Source organism: Panthera tigris, chromosome C1 (assembly GCF_018350195.1).
Source record: "Panthera tigris isolate Pti1 chromosome C1, P.tigris_Pti1_mat1.1, whole genome shotgun sequence".
NCBI classification, from domain to species: Eukaryota; Metazoa; Chordata; class Mammalia; order Carnivora; family Felidae; genus Panthera; species Panthera tigris.
Window position 1 is genome coordinate 123,104,532 of NC_056667.1, and position 16,997 is coordinate 123,121,528.

Here is a 16,997-nt window from a genome sequence, read left to right on the forward strand (position 1 = left end):
TTATGTCAATAGTTTAGCTCCTTAACACCAGGCTCCAGGGAGGATGACAACTGTTCCATGTCATCCATATCTGAGGGACTTCAGTACTAAGTGAAAGTGAAGGCAAACTAGGACAGCTGGTCACCCAAGCCCTTGGTCATCAGACCCTGGGGTAAGTGCTGGTTACAGCACTTCCCCCCACTCCCCGCCATGGATTCTAGCTCTCTTGCCATCCCTGCCTCTGACACATTCCTTGTAGGCAGCTCCACCATGCATTTAAAAGAATATGTGTATTTTTATATTATATTCTACACTTTTAGTTGTGAAATTCTGGGAAAGGACTTTGAAATTCTAATCTGAAATATTGCCAGATAAAAGAAAGTCTCTGAAGATTTGCTTTTTACAATTGAGCCCGCATTTTAAAATGTATCATATGTCACATAAAAAATCTATATTTTTTGGCTTCTGGTGAAAAATGGAAGGACTTGGTTACATAGGACCAGCCTTCTTCTACAGTGACAATGGAAATTGACAAGTAGCTGCTCCCCTGGGGTGCGTTGTATTGTCTCCATTCCTTAAAACTCCCATCACTCATGTAATATATGCTTGTATATGCCAAGTCTGGCCTATCTCACTCATTGAACCGGGGGCTTATTGGAGTTTTCAACCCCCAACCAAGCAATCTACTAAAGGGATCCTTGAACTGTGGTGCCTGCAAGGTGGCCAAAAAAGTACCTAGCCATCATTTAGCATTCTTGGGGGTTGCTTTGGTTCACAGCTATGGACTGAGCTGGGTTTGGATGCTGGCTCCATTCCATACCAGCCACGTTGCTGAACAGAGTATGTAACCTTTCAAGACATCCATTTCCCCACTTGGAAAGGGTGACCATAGTATCTAAGCTGCAGGGTTGCTGTGTGGATAAAGCAAGGCAACATACATAAAATACGCTGGTCAGTGCCTAGCATATAGAAAGTTTTTAATAAACAGCAGATATTCATATATGACCATCTTACTTCTTTTAGAATTTACTGTCACACTGGGCAGGTTTCTAGTTCAGGGTCTGAGGCACTCTGCTTTTTGACTTTGTTTTGACCTTTTGCCTATTCCTTACTGTGCCATAAGTTACATACACGTGCTTATGTTTGCTTTAATTGAATGAACTTCCTCTTAAGAAATTGAGGGAACTCTACAAAATGAGGTCTATGTATAGCTATTTCAGATTCTCCAACTTACACTGTACAGTGATAGGCCTTGGAAAAATGTGGGAAAAAGGGCAAAAATTATTTAATGTGTCTACCATTACCTATTTGGTGAGCCCTTTCCCCTTCTCGCACCTGGGTTAATTCCTGCCACCCACTAGGGCTTCAGGTCTGCCTCTGCCTCCAGCAGCTGAGTGTCTCCATCTGAAGAACACCATGCTTACCTTTCCTAAATGTCAAGCTATTCCTTCTTCTGATTCTCAGTTCCCTGGAAGGAGAATATACCAGCCTCATGACTCATCCCTTTAGGGTCTTGCTGGTACTAAGCTGAGAAATGCACTACTGCTATTAGTCAGTGAGGCTCAATGTGCACCCTTTCCAGAGACCAGGTATTGTGTAACAAGCCACTTGAGGGCCTTTCCTAAAGGGGTCACCAAAGGGTAGGGAATTCTAATATGCTACCAGGAGAGATCTTTTGGGGCAGAGACCCCTTTGGCAACCCTTAAATAATCCTGGGTGTCTACCCTTTCACGTAAATATGTGACTCTATTCATCAGAGCACACCATTCAGGAGGAATCAATATGGTGCATATATATAAAAAGGTGTTACAATTTTAAAAGTTGGAACATGAACATGAAAGTGATTGGATGGGCACTTCTGATCATGTTAGCCTTTCTTTAAAAATCTCCACAGTTTGTGTGTTATTCTGTAGGATAAATTTCGAATATCTAAGGCTGGCTTTCAAGGTCTCCACAATCTAGTCCCATCTTACAAACCAACTGTATCTGTACCTTATTCTCAAAAATTACTCTCTACTCTAGCCAAGCTGGTGTTCCATTAACTATCATCCCCTGCAGTATGCCACATTCCTATCTTCAGGCCTTTGCTTACCCTCTTGCCCTTGAGTTGAAAGACATCTCCCTGTCCCCTTGGCTGATGAGATCCTAACCTTTAACGCAGTGGTTCCCAAACCTTGCTCCCCACCGGAATCACTTGGGGATCTTTAAAAAGACACTAATGGGTAGCTCTTATCTCCAGAGCTTGTGATGTGTTATGGGGTGTGACCTGGGCATCAGCATATTTAAAATTTTTTATGTTTATTTACTTTGGGGGGGAAGGGCCAAGACAGAAGGAGATGCATGAAACAGGCTCCAGTCTCTGAGCTGTCAGCACAGAGCCTGATGTGGGGCTCAAACCCATGGACCACAAGATCATGACCTGAGCCAAAGTTAGATTCTTAACAGACTGAGCCACTCAGCTGCACCTGGGCATCAGCATATTTAAAGACTTCCCAGGGGATTCTGATTTGTAGCAAAGTTTGGGAAACACTGGTGTAAATGGAAAATTCACTTTAACTTCAATATCTTATTCTCTTACTTTTGTCTTTTCCTCACACATGAAAATCAACCTTCCTGGCTTTACCAAAGCTGGATTCTACACCAATCTGTACACTCATATGTATGCAGAGTATTCCTGTAACTTAATGTATGATCACAGTGTATCTGTTGGCTTTTCTGTCTCCCTACTAGATGGCTGTTCGCACAGTAGAGGCACTGTGTCTTACTCATCCCATATCCCCAGCATCTAACCCAGGTAGTGGTTTGTAGAAGATACTCAGTATAGGCTTGTGGACCTAAATAGAACTCAGCTTCCTGGTGTAATCTATAGGAGCAAATATTTTCCAGGAGTAAAAAAAAAAAAAAAAAAAAAGTCATACATTCAACTCTCCAAGTCTACAAATCTCTATCTCTAGTGAAAGAAAAACAAACAGAGGAAGGGAGTCACAGACCAGACTTTAGTAGGCTCATAAATACAGAAATCTCCACCAGAGCCTCAGCTAGTGACTCTCTCTGGTAGTTAGAGGGAAGTACTTATCAGAAACAAGTTTACAGATGACAACAACAGAAACCCAGCCACAAAGGAATGAAAAAAACAAAACAAAAGCAAAACCAAGGAGGATGACCTGTAATATTCCAAGCACAGGACTTAGTATGTAATAGATATTCAATGGATGAAAATTGATATTACTCTTTCCAGTCCTTGTCAGAAGAAATCAGATGGTCCTATTTCCATGGTTCTACCTTCATGACAGGTAGTCATGGCTGTCAGATGCAAAGCTTCCCCTTTAGAGTTTGTCACTTGCAGTTGTAAATTGCAGAACTCTATGTAGTCACATGGAAGTGTCCTTTCCCAACCTATTACTTTATAGTACCTCTTAGATGTCCAATTTAGGTACACTACTCCATCTTGTTCCCCATCCATAGACATTATTATCTAAATAGTTCTCAGTTCAGTGCCAGTCTGTTAGCAGTCAACAGAACATCATTTACTAAAATTGTTATTGAGAACATTTGTACTTCCCACTCACATTTTGTTTTGATCAATAACTCACCCTTTCTACAATTAAGCTTAAACATGTCGGCACACTATTTAAAATGTGACATTTGACTTAAATAGCCATCTACTCAAAAGTTGTAAAAGTCTCATCAAGTTTCTACAATATGCTTTAATTTTATTTTTAGTATGAATGACACTCCCTGTATACAAAATTCCTGATTTTTTTCAAGTTTTCTCAGTGGGAAAATTGGTAATATTCTCAAAATGAGACAGATTATTATCATTAACTTTAATTGACTGGCACCTATAGTCCTGAAAGGCCTGGTACCCTCTTGGTTTTAAATCTAGAGAAAGGAAAATTCTAGATACATTATATTTCAGAGAAGATTTATGTGAGCCTTTATATACTTTGTGGGTGACTAAGTATATATTACTCATAGACACAGTGGTGGCAAACTAATCCCCGATCAATATATTTTCTCAAAAAGTTACTCAAGATTAACTATACTAATAGAGAGTGGTTGCTCAGGTCATGCAAAACAAAAACTAAGCATACATCATTAAAATTCTGTATTTTCCAAAAACTCTTCAAATTTATTTTCTATAGTTTTCTTAAATTACAGTGACAATTTATGTTTCTACCAAGGAGGTAAGCTTGGTAGGGGGTGAGCAGCAGGCTAAAAATGGTATGTGTCCTCTGAAAGCCATTGCCCCTTTCTTCCAAAGAACTTCCTTTTTTGTTTTTCCTCCTGGACATATGGCTTGCTGCCTGGCATGTTTCCTATCCTATGTACTACATACTGGCCAATGGCAGAAGGCATGGGTCAACCGCTAGGAAGTATTCACAAAGGGATCTTGCTGGTTGGAAAGTGAATGGTTTTTCAAGCCATCTTGAACCATGAAGCGGCCTTGGGAATGGAAAACATATAAACCAGAGGGGCAAGATAGGAGAAGTCTGGCACTGTCCTAACATCCTGGATTACCTTCTTCTGGACTGTCCTGCGTGACAGCAAGAAAATTCTGTTGTTATTTAAACCACTGTATTTTGGGGTATCGTTCACTTCCATCTGAATCTAACCCTACTGATACTAATAATTAAGGGAAATCCAGTCTTGGATTGAAAATAATTGTGGTCTGGGTAATTCAAGCTGTATAATCTATGTACAGATAATGACGGTTGACCATATTGTATTAGGTCATTAATATTGATGAGGGAGCAAAAGGCAAGCTAAGGACAAAGCAAAGCTAACACCCTTGCACCCCCTAGCCCCAACCATGTTGCAATATGTTTGCAATTGTCTTAATGATTTACAAGAAAAACAGCAATCTCTAGAAACCTATAGACTCAATTTCCTGGAGCCCTAATATCTCCCCTCCATAGAACAGAAAATCTTATATGATCACTCTTCACAGCCCCAGTGCAGCCTTTTCTTTCCATGATCCTGTCCCTATGCTTTAATAAAATCACCTTTTTACACCGAAGACATCTCAAGAATGTTGGCCGTAGGCTCTGAACCCCAACACTCCAAACCACATCAATATTAATATAATAAGATAGGTTCCAGAACTCATTCCATTCGGATGAGATCCACATCTAGGTTTTGATTCTTAAGTTCTCCATGTAACTGAGGTACTTGATTCAAGAGTCTGTGAGACTTTCTCTTTCTCTCCTAAGAACCACAGCCAGAGACACTTTGACTTCAGTCCAGGCCTTCTCTCCTCTGCTGTGTGAAGAAGCTACTGCATTCCTTGACCTTCATTGGAATGTGACAATAGAAACTATGTGTCATATGACCCTTTCATCCTTTCTGTTTGTATCAAACTCCAGATTGGGCACAATGCTATGTGGATTCCATGCTGTATGGCTGAGTGAGAAAAGATTAGGAGAATGAGGTCTGTATATTAGGCAGAGGTGAAATGGTGATTGTAGCCGGTTATCTAAATCTTCTCTACTTGGCTCAACACAGCTTTGTCCCACTGCTTAGCCTTCAGGCAGTCTATTTCTCAAAAGTACAGTTATATGACAAAATAATTTTTCCTCCCTGGCACTGTGCCTTGTGCTATTTATTGTCTGAAATCAGGTTAATTCTGTCCTTTCTTCCTCACCCCATAATTTGCTCAAACCAGTGATGTGAATGCCTGAAACTTTAATACAAGTTTCAAGAGTTCCTCTTAACTGGAGGTAAAACTTTTCTTGAGTCTTTGTTGTAATGCAAATATGTGACCTGAAAAGATACCTGCTTCACCTATTACTCCACTGATGTGAGTTAGTCTACCAGATTGGCTAGCTAAAGTCTAGGAGAGAGCAAGGGATAGTGAAATGAAATGTCCTGGGAAAATGGAAATAAACTGGTGAATAGTCTGGTAAGTAAGTCAAAGGGGATCTTTATTGAGTACCTGTTATCCTCCTGCATAATATATTAGCTGCTGGCTAAGGCCAGTTTGGGGAAGAATGGAAAAAGGAGGAGGACAGAAAGATCACTTGGGGGAAATTCCTGAGGTGGGTAGGAGGGTACCAAGCAACTCCACAGAGCTACCCAAAGAAAGCCAGATTCTTGGGGCTAGACAATGCCCTTTGTCATGCTCTCCTTTGGTCATAGGAGCCAGAAGCCTTCCTTTAGAACTAAGAGACAAAGAGGGCAACCAACCAACAGGGGAGGGTAAACAGATTTCATGCAGCCATGGGGCACTGGGACATTTGACCATTGGGCTTTTGGACAGATTATTCTTTGTAACTCTTTTAAATTTGGAGAAAATAATACATATCCTTCATTTCACTAGAGCCTACCATGAATCCTTGTCTTCTTGGATATCATTCAATTCTGCTTGGTTTCTTCCTTAAACTCCTCAAAAGACATTTCCTCCTCTTTAGAGGAATTTCCAGATCCTCTGCCTCTGCTTAGAGGATTATTTTTGATACTATCACTGGCCAGTGTTCTTAATATGAAACAATGTTTTTTGAATTCCTACTGATCATTTAATCCCATTAGATAATAAATATAATACACAGGGTGAACCTATTATAGTTAAATAGCAGGAAAGAACAATTAGAAATATGAGCTTTATGATCATTTGTGATAGCACTTCTATTAGGCTGGGCTAGTCATTTTCTTGTTGTTTATTAACATGGAAGTCTGACATTTATCAGGGTGATTTTAAAGAAAAAAAACTAGTTGTATTATTTTAGTTAATTTATGAATCTTGAATTTCAATATAAAGCAGGCTTAGTTAATGCTACTTTATGTTATAACCAACTCCTAATATTTTGATTAAACTAACATGACAAAAATGTAAACATTCAGATTCACAAATTTTCTGATTATTCTTCTTTGTTAATGACATTAGCTGTTATTTGGTTAGAAGGATAACATATTTAGATTTGCTCGGTTGCAAAGCATATTCTATGCTTATATAACATTTTGAGGCTATGTGACAATACTTAGCTTAGACAAAATGAAGAATATTGGGTTTACCAGCATGCTAAAAATACCTTCTCAGTCATTCTTGTGGAATAAAGAGAAATACCCACTTGTTTGTTGAGTCTCCTTCAGTCTCCAAATGGATGAAGTTTTTACAAGGTTTGCAGTGATCTTATGGATTGATTAACCCAGGGAATGTTCTCAACCTTGTTCTCTCTGCTACCTTATGCAATAAAGAGTAGCAATATACTGACTTTCCCAGCATCCTTTGCAGCTAGGATTGTCTTTATAATCTGGTTCTCCTCAACGACATGTAAGATGGAGTCTAGCAGGTGGATTGTGATGGAGCTTTTACTCTTCCTTATACTTTGCGCCTTGAATATAAAGGAATGCCCAGAGTGGTGGAAATCAATTTGCAACCCAACAGGTCTGAGGACAAAAAGCCAGGGCTTTTGATAACATTGTTGAGCTGCTACCCATCTTTCATGTTTTCCTTCTTCCAGTTTTTTTAATTGTGTAAAATGATCAAATGGCTTTATTCCATATAATGATTACTCAGATTTGCAGTTGTTGTTTTATTGGTAGCCGATAGCAGCTTATTCACATAGTTCCCCCCTAGTTTGAGGAGATAAATCTCCATAGTGTGAAGACCAGGTCAGGTCTCTGTCATAAGCATGGTCCAAATTTACTTCCAGGAGAGTAATCTAAAGCAGCACTTTCCAACAGAGCTCTGTGTGATGATGGAAATGTGCACACAGACCACATAGGATATGTAGCCAGTGAGCACCTGAAATGTGTGTAGTGCCACTGAGGAACTTAATTTTTAATATGACATAGTTTTAATGAATTAGAACTGAACCTGAAATGGCAACATGTGGCGACTAGCTATTGGGTCAAACAATGCAAACCTAAAAAATCACTAGCCTATGAAAGCATACATTACTGTAGTTCTTTTGAAAAAAAATCAGCCTCGAATTTTATATGTTATTTTACAGGCCCGAGAACACCTCATTATAGAAAAATGATGATCCAGCAGGGCATTACATAGTGTCATGTTTGAAGGTTGTTAAACAATATTTAACTTGCATATTAGCTAGCTACACAGAACTGATACCAATTTAAGCATTTTACATTGACAACTATAATAAAAGATGTCTTCTTGGAATAATAATCTTATTCAGACTGCACTCATTCAGCTGTTTGTTAAGGTTTTTGGCTCCTCAATTACAAATGGAAAGAATAATAATGGAGTGCTGGTCTCATTAAGCTGTGGGGGTACAATAACTCTCTGAGAGAAACTGTAAGTTACAGTTTGCAGAAGACTTCTGGGTACACGAGAAAACCAGCCATGGAGGGTCTCTATAGGACCCAAAGAGTGGGGAGGTGCTTGAAGCTGGCAGCTGAAGATACAGGAGCAGTGGATACTCTAACCAGACTAGAAACCAGAAATGTGTGGGGCTGTCATGCCCTAGAACATAGGATTCGATATCAACTGCTATACCCAAATGTGATTAGAAGAAATTATTCCATCATGCCTTGGTATCTGGTGTAAAACTCCTTAATTGGCATGCTTGCTTTCATAGCTATTTTTGGAGCCTGAGGAAAAACTAATTCTGTCATCATCCAAGGTGGCTGCTATCACCTGACAAGGATTATAGTCACAGACAACTACCCCACCAGTTACCTCCTGGCTGCTGAAAACAGGTCAGCAAAAGGTCAGCAAAGTCTTTTCGTGTTGGGAAGCTGAGTTCCTTCCACCTAGGCCTAGGCACGATTTTAAGAAATAGCTGACAAATCAAACTTATTTCACACACACGGATACTTGTAATCAGGGTTCTAACAGAAATGATGAAGAAAATGAGTTGTGAAGTTTCAGCAAGCCATGTACACCGAAATCTATTAGGTTCTGTGTGTAAAACATATTCAATTAAAAAATGATTCCATTTAAGAAAGCTACCACCCCACATTTCTATGGCAGTTGTGCAGAATGCTTCTTGAGACAATTATAGAAGCTGGATCGATTCAAAGTTGATTTTTTTCCTCAGAGAAATTATTTACACTCAGCATTGTTTCCATTTCATCCTGACAAGTACCTACTTCTCATCAGTTTGCAGCGCATTGCTCTGAAAACACGCATGTTTTCTCTATAGGTCCTGCTTTGAACCACTTACTTTATGGTAGCTTCCAATGCCTGAGAAGATAAAAGGAAGCCTGTGTGAGAGGTTAAGACCCAGTGCTCACAGAGGTGAGGCATGGGACGTGCTCTGTAGGAACACACTGTGTCTGCAAGAAGGTTGCATTAAAAAAATATCACCCATGAAGATGTACATGACGTGGATGTTTACCTATGATGTGGCTCTGAAATGTGGGCTCCGCGATCACATCTTCATCCTCTTGCAGGTCTCCGCTTGCTTCTTTTATCTGCGGCAAGAAGAAAATACTGTAAGTTCTTCTTTATTACATTCAACAGATTGTCCGCAATCCTCAGAATGGTGGTTGGTTCTGTAACAAATGTGGGCATGTGTGAGTCAGCTTGTGTATGTACATATACATATACAAAGATTCTTCATTCACTTGGCTTTATGACAAGTTTTAATCACAAGAGCATATTTTCAGAAATATAACCCCAGACCTGAAAATGAGGATTTTCAGGGTAACTAATTCTCCAAAAAAAATTAGAGATAATAGCGTTGGCTTTTAATACTTAATAAAGTCATAGCTGTTAGGAAAAATTAGAGTCAAAGGACATATAATTCCTCCAGAGACAGTGACTTTCACCACAAGTTATTTTAATAAGAAGAAAGAAATATACTTAGATCTCCTGGCCCTTTCCTGGAATGTAACTCTCTAAGAAAATTATTTTTTTTGTTCTTTCTGTGATGAAACATAAGGTGACTATGATGTATGCTTAGTGGACTAGAGCAGTGACACATTTATATCGATTTTTTAGGTCAAAAACATTCCCCTTATATTTCAGTTGAAATATCCAGATGCTGAAGGGGGTAGCATTCAGCAGAACTCTAGAGACCTGAATAAAGTCACAGTGTTTTACAAATGAGAATTCTGAGATCCAGTAAGTTTCCATAAACATATTGTAAGTGGAAATGCTGGGATTACAACTCAGGTCCCCTCCTTCTCAATCTAGTGACAGTAGTAGCAACAATAACATTATCAGTACCAACCGTAATTTAAGATTTTTTTAAGTATATTTATTTTCAGAGAGAGAGAGAGAGAGAGACAGAGAGAGAGACAGAGAGAGAGAAAGCAAGTGCAAGAGATGGGGAGGGGCAGAGAGAGAAGGAGAGAGAGAGAATCCCAAGCAGGCTCCTAGCTGTCAGTGCAGAGCCCGATGTGGGGCTCAAACTCACAAACCATGAGATCATGATCTGAGCAGAAGAGTCAGATGCTTAACCGACTGAGCCCCCCAGGTGCCCCGGTACCAGCCATAATTTAAAAAGCAAGCTCTTAAATACTATAGAGCAGGAGCTGTTTGAGCTCTTAATGCCTATGATCTCATAATCCTTAGAATAATGCTAGGTGCTATTGTTAGCCTCCTCTTCCTGAAGAAACAGACAAGTAATTACCCAAGTGGTGGAACCAGGATTCAAACTAAGTAGTACCGACTCCAGATTTGTGTTCATTTGAGGGAAATTTGTTGTTCTCAAATGTCCATTTGACTATGCCAGTAGACTTGGCTTCAATATCAAGGCAGCTTGTGGTCCTTGGCAGAATGACCCAAAAAGCCCTTTTAAAATATATCCCCATCGGTCACCTGGGCAGCCAATGATAATGATGTGAACCATGCACTGAATGCAATGGAGTTCTGCTTAGGCACATGCATTAGAGGCTGCCAGTGGACATGTGCAGGGGCTTGAGTAGAATGCCAAGAAACTCTTATTTCATACTTGCAATGTTGAAAGTCATATGGTGCATAATGATCTTGAGATACATTTAGCTTTTACCTATTTTTCATATTTAATGGAATAAGACCAATATTTATATCTTAAGACTGCAGTTCCAATATCAGAATGTAATTGGTGCTTATTCTGTATATGCTGATAGTCAGACGGTGGTGGACTCAAGAGAGTATGTAGATGGCTACCTGAACCTCACAAGGAGAGACCAAGGGTTCAATATCCAGAGGCCATGCTTCCTCACTTTCTTTCCTCATCAGCCTTTTGCTCTGCAGGCATCCCCCTGTTTGTTAGCATGTCCAGAAGAGGAAAGTTAGGGAACGGGGCAGGGTGTGGTCGGGGGGAAAGCCTTCATCAATAATCTCTGTTTTCAGTAGTGGACATTTATGCACAGCAGAGAAGAAAAATGCCATGAGCATCAGCAAGGCTAATGTGTTACTTATTTGCCTTCCAAGCTTTGCCTAGCTCAGGGATCTGTTTGTGACAAGGCGATCAAAAGACTCACTGAAAAAGGGATCCCAAAACACCTTCATTTCCATCAACCCAATCTGAAGCTTCCAACCTCATTTATAGACACATCAAGGAAATCTGTTTGTATTTTCAGTGCATACCAACTCTTATGCCAACATATTTAATGTTTTTCCTTACCTGTTATGTAAAATAATATTTCCTTTAGGTTTTCCTAAACTGGGGGTGCCCTGCTAACCTGCTGGAATGTAGATGAATCATCATCTTTATCAGTCTGTGAGATTCTAAACTAAAGATTCCAATAATTAAAATAAGATTCTCATCTTACAGATGAGGAAGAGGCTCATACAGGGTTAGTGATCTCTTCAAGGTCAGAAAGGATTTCAGTTTTAGAGGGGGCGCTCCTGGCCCCTATTCATTGCTATAATTAAATTTTTCATAGTGCATGATACTGTCACAGATGTCCTTTCTAGACCTTCCCAAGAACTAGGATATTTTTTTAGTGTCTGCCAGTTAGATATGTAGGCAGTACTCCACGTATATACAAGCAACATTTTTATTTAAGAGTAGCAAAAATTTTCCAAGTGTATGTGTGTGTGTGTGTGTGTGTGTGTGTGTGTGTGTGTGTGTGTGTTTAACTTCCCTGCTTCCCTTCCCTTCTTGTTTCCTAACCAATCTGTGGAACTTCACCACCACTTTTCTCCAAGTATCATATTCAAGACAGAAAAAAAAGGCCATCCTTTTGTCCTACCTTTCAGCTCTCTGTCAGAACTTTTCTAGGGCGTTCTGTGCTTAACAGCAAATGTTAAACGTGGCCTCTGGGTATTTATCAGAGGAACAGGGCTTGTAGACAAGGTCCCTGGTTCTTTCAGCTTTCCTAGGCTGATGACCCGTGAGGAGTAGATGACCCATGAGAGGAAAATCCAAAGGAGATGGGTGAAGAACTAGCAAAGGAGTGGAAAATGAGGCATGCCTCAGAATGGCATACTTGTTGGTTCTAATCATCTATACAAGTAGATTCCAATGTGAAGTGGCGAGGAATTAAAAAAAAATCCATTTGCCTATGGAAATGAGGGGCATGATTTGTTTTGGCAGCAGATTCCCCTTGCTAATTATATTTTTCATCGGCTGAATTTAAAATGAATTTTCATTCTTGATCGCACAGGGTCTGGGTATTGGTGAGTCATTGTAGGAACTTTGCTGGGGATCAGGGGCTGCCAACTCAAGATTAAGAATTTGCCAAAGATAGGCACAAGTGGGACGATCTTCACATGACGAAGCCCTTCAAAGATAGGAGTGGTCACAAAACCCAGAAGTTTGGCTCAGAAAAGAATAGTGATTAGAGATGTAGAATTTTCTCAAGCATTGTTCTACCAGAAACAGACACAACCTAATGTCAGTAATGTCCTATTTGATAAGAAGTAGCAGGTAATTCAAGCAATAACTATGGGCTATTTTTGGTTTAAGTTTGTTGTCAGTATGTCAGGGGCCTTCTAATGGTACACTTCTAACTTCTGTCCATCTTTTGGGGTCTGCAGTTGTAGCCAAGAACTGTACCAAATACTAATCCCTAACAGGAAACCAGTAAAGTGTCACTGTGCCCATTATATTCTATTCACCCCTACAATTAGAAAAGGCAGGGAGGAATGAGTTTACAAAGGACCCTGGAGGAAAATGGAAAAAATAATTCAACACATGCACACACAGACACACACCCAACATTTGGGGATACCCTTCATTTGGAATTCTGCTTCTATGTCTTCTATAAATCATCCCAACATAAACTGCTTCCCAGAAAACAACATTTATTGCAAAAGAACAGAATATAATGAACCTAAGTGAGACAAGAAGCGATCTTTGGAAGGAAAACTCTAAAAGGCATTACTTTTAGAAAAGTTAGTCATTTAAAAAAAATTGCAGGAGGAGGTCAAAATATGCATGCTTCTTATTAGCATCAAAATGCATTTAGTACAGAACTGTTCAATTAAGGATGTTGAAATTACAACATTTTGCAGAACTTAATAAGATGATAACAATTTGCGTAATTATTGTACTATTTTATGCTATTTCATCACCACCGTATCATTTTCATGGGATAGTATTTGATGCTTTTTTTATTAGCATATGTGATTTTTTTCACACTATGGGACACTGGCTGAAAAAAATACTCATAATTTAAATTAAAATACCCATATTAAAACGGCCATCTCTTCCCAGCGCATGAAGAAGGTATACGATCTCGTTAATTTTGTTAACAATTTTTATTTTGTCCAGTGATAGTCAAGTAGGAGCCTGGAGCTGTCTTCCCTTGAGACTTCTTATTACACAAAATTATCTGAATCCATAGGAAGGAAGGATTTATAACACATAGCAAGTAGAGTGCATTTCTTTCTTTCTTATTTACTTAATACCTATGCAATCTTTCCTGGGGATGCCTTTTCCCCTCTTGTCATGATTTTATATAATTCAAGTAGAAGTACAAAGTAACATGGCCCTTGTCTAAATTACACAAAAATTAGAGCTAAGTGGTCTGTGAATGATGGCCTAAATGGGGACATAAGCCTCTAATTAAGGTTCTGAAAAGAGAAAAAGATTGAATTCAGCAAAGAATTAATGGGACTTTTACACATATTTTAAAATGTATCTAGCAATCCTGAAAATGGGTATTGATATGCAGCTACCAGTGAATGCAGTGCAGGTCTGCTACATACATGAATTTGTTACATGTATGGAAATGCTCATGTATCAGCATAGATTAGAATACAGTCCCTGAGGACCCTCATAACTGAATATAGTCTTGGTGTGTAAAGGGAAGAGATGGTGGTATATTATAACATTTTGAACAGTGATTTCACTAAAAAACAAAACAAAACAAAACCCATGTGACACGTAATGTATTATGCGTAGCTACTGTTTTCATCCTGAGTGAATACTGTCAGAAAGATTCTCTGCAATAGAGTTTAAAATAAGCAAATGGGAAATTTACCTTGAGCTCTAGTAGGGGAAAATTCCCTCAAACTCTGAATTTTAAGAGGTTCATGGGCATTCCCATCAATGTGCTATGGTATTACAATATATCCTATTTTGCAACTAATTTCCTTCCTGTACAGGCTGATAACATATAATAAATAGGTTTTCACTGCTAGTCTTGTACTAGTCCCAAAGGAGACTATGGCAATGTCCTTTCTGAAATTAGTAATTTTAGTCCATTCCACATTGATGATTATGGAGATGAAACAAAAAAACCCCACTGCATTTTACATTAAAAAAAAAAAAAAAGACTAGGTGGTCAACTATCCAGGTTAATAATATTCCTCTGTATGGAAAAGCTTCCCAGCATGACTAATTTCCTCTTGCAGCTAACTAGAAAAAATTAGCATATCCCTATTGATTATGTATTTTGGGGTGGTTAAGTAATCTTTGTACTTCACAGAAAATAATAAGAATGTTTCTTGCTGATATTCTGGAAGGACCAAAGGACACTTATTACTACCCTGAAATGTAGTAATTCAGTGAAAGACTGAAGACGAGAGACAAAAAGCACAGAAATTACTGTAGTGTTAGGAAGTAACGAGAAAGTAAAAATGAAATTGTGAAAGCCAAACAAAGGTTTTTTGTTTTTTTGGTATTTCTGTGCAGCAAAGATATATACCCTAAGCTGTCAGAAACATATTAAATGGGGCATAGTTAAATTGAGTGCCTCTGATAAGAGGCTCTGCCAGGCTATCAAAGTTTTAGATCAGTTGGATTGAATTTCTGGCATATTGCACGTTTCCACACTGTTCATTCTCTCTTTCCTTTCGGTGACACTACAAGGGCAGCCTTACATATGCTTATAATTTGTGATTTTACAACGCGGGGGACATTTACATTTTCAAAGAAGGGAGGATACCATGGAAGCCCAGAAGAAAAAGGCAAAAGGTGGGGGGGGGGGGCCTTTTGCAAGGACCTAGTTTGCAATATGACTTCAGAGCATTTGACTTTATAGCTCTTCTGAGTCCAAAGCTATTTGAAAAAAATGTGCATTTGTGTTAAATTAAATTATGTCTATGAAATTCTAAGGGATCCTAAATATCAAGAATTAATTAAACTAGTAATTAATAATAATGAATGCCAATCATGATTACTTCTAAAATCTCCTGTGAAACACTCTAGAAAAAAAATGTATAATTACTTTATATTTCAGGTTTTCCCTAAGAAAATGGTAGTATGTACCATATTTTACAATCTCTTTTATTATAGTACAAAAACATATGGATACAGTAATTCTATAAAAAGAATTTCTTTTTGTTTGTGGAAGTGCTTCAAAACTTATACAAAGGAACAATAAATATCACCAAATCAATTATGCAAGAACAGAAAGAAGGTAAGGAGAGCAAATGCAATTTAAGGTAATTTTAAAACCAAAATATTATTTGAAACAAGCATATCCTGGGGAAATATAAAAATACTCTTTCATTTTTTAAATATTTATTTTTGAGAGAGGGAGAGGGAGAGGGAGAGGGAGAGGGAGAGGGAGAGAGGGAGAGAGGGAGAGAGGGAGAGAGGGAGAGAGGGAGAGAGGGAGAGAGGGAGAGAGAGAGCTCACATGACACATGAGCAGGGCAGGGGAAGAGAGAGAGGGAGATAGAGAACCCCAAGCAGACTCCATGCTGTCATCACAGAGCTAGACTTGGGACCAGATCTCATGAATCATGAGATCATGACCTGAGCCAAAATCAAGAGTCAGCCACTTAACAACTGAGCTACCCAGGCCCTTTCATTTCTTAAAAGAAATTACCCCTGAGTTGAGTTTTTCACTTCATAATTAAGAGACTCAATAATAGGGAATCAAGTTCCAAAATAGATTTCTTCAATACTTTCTGTCTTAGGTGAGAGGAATTGGTACATACAGCTTTCAGAAAAAAAAAAAAAAAAAAAAAAGAACAGTGCTTAAATCGAGCCATCAAAATAGCCAACAATCTCTCCAATTGTTTAGCACTATTATGTTTTATAATCATGTCCACGCTTTTTTGTGTTGTTGGAAATGAAGGAAATGATCATCAAAATAAATCCCCTGCACGGGAGCCTAATCTGAAGATGACACCAGCCTGTCAGTTGCAGGCACTCTGGTTATACTGCCCTGAAAGGCAGCTAACCCAGAAAAGATCCTGGAGGCAGCGACTCCATTTGCAATATTGCTCTCACTTCTCTGCTGTCACCAGGTGTCTCTCCTTTTCCTTGAACTTTCTCCCCCCATTCACCCAATAATCTTGTGCTTGTACATTGCCATCAGCTTAGCTAGAAAGAACCCAACCAGATTCACTTCATAACCAGGATGGGGGGAGCACTTACCAGGGAGCTTTTCGGTATTTCCACATCGGCTTTGGTTTTGATGTTTTTCTTGTGGTTTCCTTGAGTGCTCGTAGAGCTGCTGGTGAGGCAGGAACCCTGGGAGCTGCCCTTTAACACACTCCTGCAGGAAACATTATTTGATCCACTTTCTGTCTGTTGAGCGGCTTTCTTATCAACTCTGCAGGTAGAAAGTGATTCCTCTGATAAATTACATTGCTCTTCTTCAATCACTACTTTTCCCAATCCTTTGATGTTTAAGGTAACCTCTTTGTATCTCTTTGTCTTTAAACCTTTGAGTGATAAATGTTTGTCAGTGGCCTTGATCAGATCTTCACCTGACATCCC

General features: G+C 39.0%; 1 protein-coding gene across 1 annotated transcript in view; it reads right to left on the minus strand.

Moving 5' to 3' along the window:
- The window catches only part of NCKAP5 (NCK associated protein 5), a 676,395-nt gene that overhangs the window by 44,204 nt on the left and 615,194 nt on the right, over nucleotides 1–16,997 (minus strand). Inside the window, exons 13-14 of the mRNA XM_042993887.1 lie at nucleotides 16,653–16,830; nucleotides 9,282–9,357 (exon numbers count right to left, since the gene is read on the minus strand). Of these exons, the coding sequence (XP_042849821.1) occupies nucleotides 9,282–9,357; nucleotides 16,653–16,830 (254 nt within the window). The remainder of the gene's footprint in view (nucleotides 1–9,281; nucleotides 9,358–16,652; nucleotides 16,831–16,997) is intronic.